Source organism: Fukomys damarensis, unplaced genomic scaffold (assembly GCF_012274545.1).
Source record: "Fukomys damarensis isolate Sample0158 unplaced genomic scaffold, DMR_v1.0_HiC HiC_scaffold_27, whole genome shotgun sequence".
Lineage (NCBI taxonomy): Eukaryota > Metazoa > Chordata > Mammalia > Rodentia > Bathyergidae > Fukomys > Fukomys damarensis.
The window spans coordinates 4,154,288-4,157,570 of NW_022900939.1; the positions used below are offsets into that span (position 1 = coordinate 4,154,288).

Genomic DNA, 3,283 nt, shown 5'->3' on the forward strand with positions numbered 1-3,283 from the left:
TAATCCCCATTTTCATTTAAAGAAGTTTCTAAAGCAGAAATATTGTGCAAAATCCAAGAAATTTAGAGGAAGAAGTGACATTTAATGGATACTTTAAAATGTGAGGATAAATGAGATACAATATCTATCTTTTTATCATGTGTCTATCTATCTATCTATCTATCTATCTATCTATCTATCTATCTATCTCTATACAGGTGTATAAGAGTGAATTTTCCCTGTGCAGTCTAAAATATATCCTTGTTAAATGACAATGCTGTCAAGAGACAATGTCTTTTTAGTTTTATTTTGTCAAATGACATTTCCTTTCTAAAAATATCCTAGTCTACTCAGCTAACATTCTATAAGAAACACTAAATTCAAACTCTAAACTTCCAGAAGACCCTGTAAAAGGCACTTTTTACTTCTTTATTCCTAATGCTATAGATCAGTGGGTTTAGCATGGGGACCACTAGCGTATACAACACAGAGGACAGTATATCAATTACAGAGGGTTGAACAGATTTGGACTGCACGTACATGAAGAAAAGAGTCCCTTAGAAAACCACCACCACGGTCAGGTGAGAAGCGCATGTAGAGAAAGCCTTTGTCTGTCCTTCTGCAGAACGCATTCGACATATGGCTAAGACAATCATAAGGTAGGATAATAGTACTGCGAGAAGTGTGGCTGTCACATTAAATCTTGCAAAATTGATAATTGACGATGCTATATGGGGTCCATTTGAACACAGCATATAAGAAGCAGAAACACTATCGCAGTAAAAATGGCTGAGAATATTAGTACAGAAAGTTGATGTAAAAATCTGACTAGTGAAGAGCAGACCTTGAAAGACACCGTACAGGTATAGAATGCTCACCAGCACATGGCAAAGTCTCGGAGACATGATAGCGCTGTAGAGCAGAGGGTTGCAGATGGCCACGTAGCGGTCATAGGCCATGGCAGGCAAGATAAAAAGTTCACTGACAATGAAAGTAATGAAGAAAGCCATCTGTACAGCACAAGCATGGCTGGAAATGGTATTTTCACCTGTAACAAAATTTAGCAGCATTTTTGGATAAATAGCCGTGGCATCACCCAGATCTATGTAAGCCAGGTGTCTGATAAAAAAATACATTGGTGTGTGTAAGTGGGAATCCAGCTTGGTCAGAATGATCATGCCCAGGTTGCCCACCGCTGTGAGACCATAGATGACCAGGAAGATAAAAAAGAGTGGGAGCTGCAGCTCAGGCAGGCTGGAGACCGCTCTCAGAATGATGGTGGCTGGCACTGTGAGATTCTGTCTGCCCATGACGTCCAGATATCTCTTCTGGGACAGAAGAAGATGAAGGTGTGACTTCTATTCACAGTGGTCAAATAAATTTCAATACTCATGCACAGAAGGAAATATTTGTTGTCCCTGGCCATAGAATAGTAATGCCATTTTTTGATTCCATTAGTGTAAAAAGGAGTATAATTTTCACTCTCTCAATGAAGTATTCATGTGAAATACATGCATAGATTCAACTGTTAAGGAAGACAGTTATATTGGAATATGTGTCTCATATACAAAACCATATCAGTGAATATATAGAAACCTTTGCTGTATTTATATACATGATGGAAACAGTGTTTTTTCCTGAGTATACATGGGTAGTTGGAAAGATGGGGAAAAGGTTGAAACAAAACACATCCGTTACAGTGAGACTCACTGCCATTAGTCAGCCTCAATACATTCCCTTTGGTTCAAACACATAAATGTCATTGTTCTTGCTACTCTGAGATGCAGTCCCAACAGACTCCTTTCATGACTGTATAAGGAGGTGTGGACTAACGAAGTCAATGAATGAATTCTGCTGTGAGCTTCCATGCAAAAGAAAGACAGTCCCATAAAATCGGTGTGCTATGTTTCATCTACCTCCCTCAGCAGATCTGTCACAGTGGGACTTCCCTCTCTTCTCCAAGGTCAGAACGACCTCCAGATTGATTCAGGACACCAAGGCAGCCATAAAAAGGGCAACTGATGATACTCAAGAAATAGAACTTCTAGAATAGCTTCAGAAAGTGGCAGTAACAATGCAATAAGTTATTTCACCACGTCACATGATGATTTAAAGATAATAAATATCAATCTGTTCTTGTTAAAATTTGTGATTATTTATTTTGCACTGTTTCTTGATCATATCTTGCTCTGCTGACTTAATCCTTGAATTCTAGTGAGTTCTGGTGGAGCTTCATCATTAAATATACAAAGCAAGTTATCATTGTCAAACCTCCAAAAATGCAATGTAACATTTTTGTTTACATTCTAAGTTCTACTCCCTTGTGATTTAATTGAACTCATGGTGCTTTAATTTGTACAGACATTTGCAGAGTCCAAGTAACAGAATTGAGGTAAAATTTAAGGCTTTTAATAATGATAAATGCTTCATTCTTATATAAGAAAAGATGTCTGTGCATAATTTTTAATTTTATTATTAATATTAATACATTTTGTGCTTTGATTAATTAGATATGAAATTCAAAAATGTTTTTCATTCTCTATAAATACTTACACTCTTTTTTAGCCTTTATCCATATCTGACTTGATATTAGTGAAAAAGAATCCACAATTACATTAAACTTTAAAACATAAGATTGAAATATATTCATGCTCAGATAAGTGTTATTTGTCATCACATATGAAGTTTGAGCATTTAATTTTATATGCTTTATATCATAAATAGACACTAGTGAGATGACAGTTTTTGATACATTAAAACAATCTTTCCATCATTTATATAACCTATTAATAGTGTTCACAATATGTCTACCATTTTATAATGGAATAAAGTATGACACTGAGATATTCTAATACTCCAGTAAAAACTACTGGCCTTCAATCCCCAAAATTAATGTGACGAGACCGTAAACCAAGCAGAACTCATGAAAGCTGGGGACGCTGTCAGCCTCACCTCTTGAAGTCTCTTCCTGTCACTTTCAGTCTCAGTTCGGTAAAAGCCTGGAACTGCCAAGGTGATTTTCTGTACAGAAGAAATGGGATGTCGCAGTTCTGTTCTGGGAATGCAGAACAGGAGCGTTTCCTGGGACTTCGGGGTCCCCCGCACAGCCAGCAGGAGTCAGGGTTCATCACAAAGTGGACAGGCACAGCTCAGAGCAGCTGCCCTGCAAGCACAGCGGCCCCAGTTAGCAGGAGATCTGGGGATCTGCTCACCTCGGTACCCTCCTGTGTTTCTCAGGTGGGAATTGGGGCCGGGCACAGGGCAATCCTGGAGGTTGCTGGGCAGCTGGTGTCCCTTCTCCCTA

General features: G+C 38.3%; 1 protein-coding gene across 1 annotated transcript; it reads right to left on the minus strand.

The window, feature by feature from the left end:
• Nucleotides 1-359: 359 nt before the first annotated feature.
• LOC104851170 (olfactory receptor 8K5-like) lies at nt 360-2,967 on the minus strand. Its single transcript, XM_010608349.1, is given in 2 exon segments — nt 360-1,307; nt 2,932-2,967. A coding segment is annotated over 1 exon segment (930 nt). The 5' UTR covers nt 1,290-1,307; nt 2,932-2,967.
• Nucleotides 2,968-3,283: the final 316 nt, after the last annotated feature.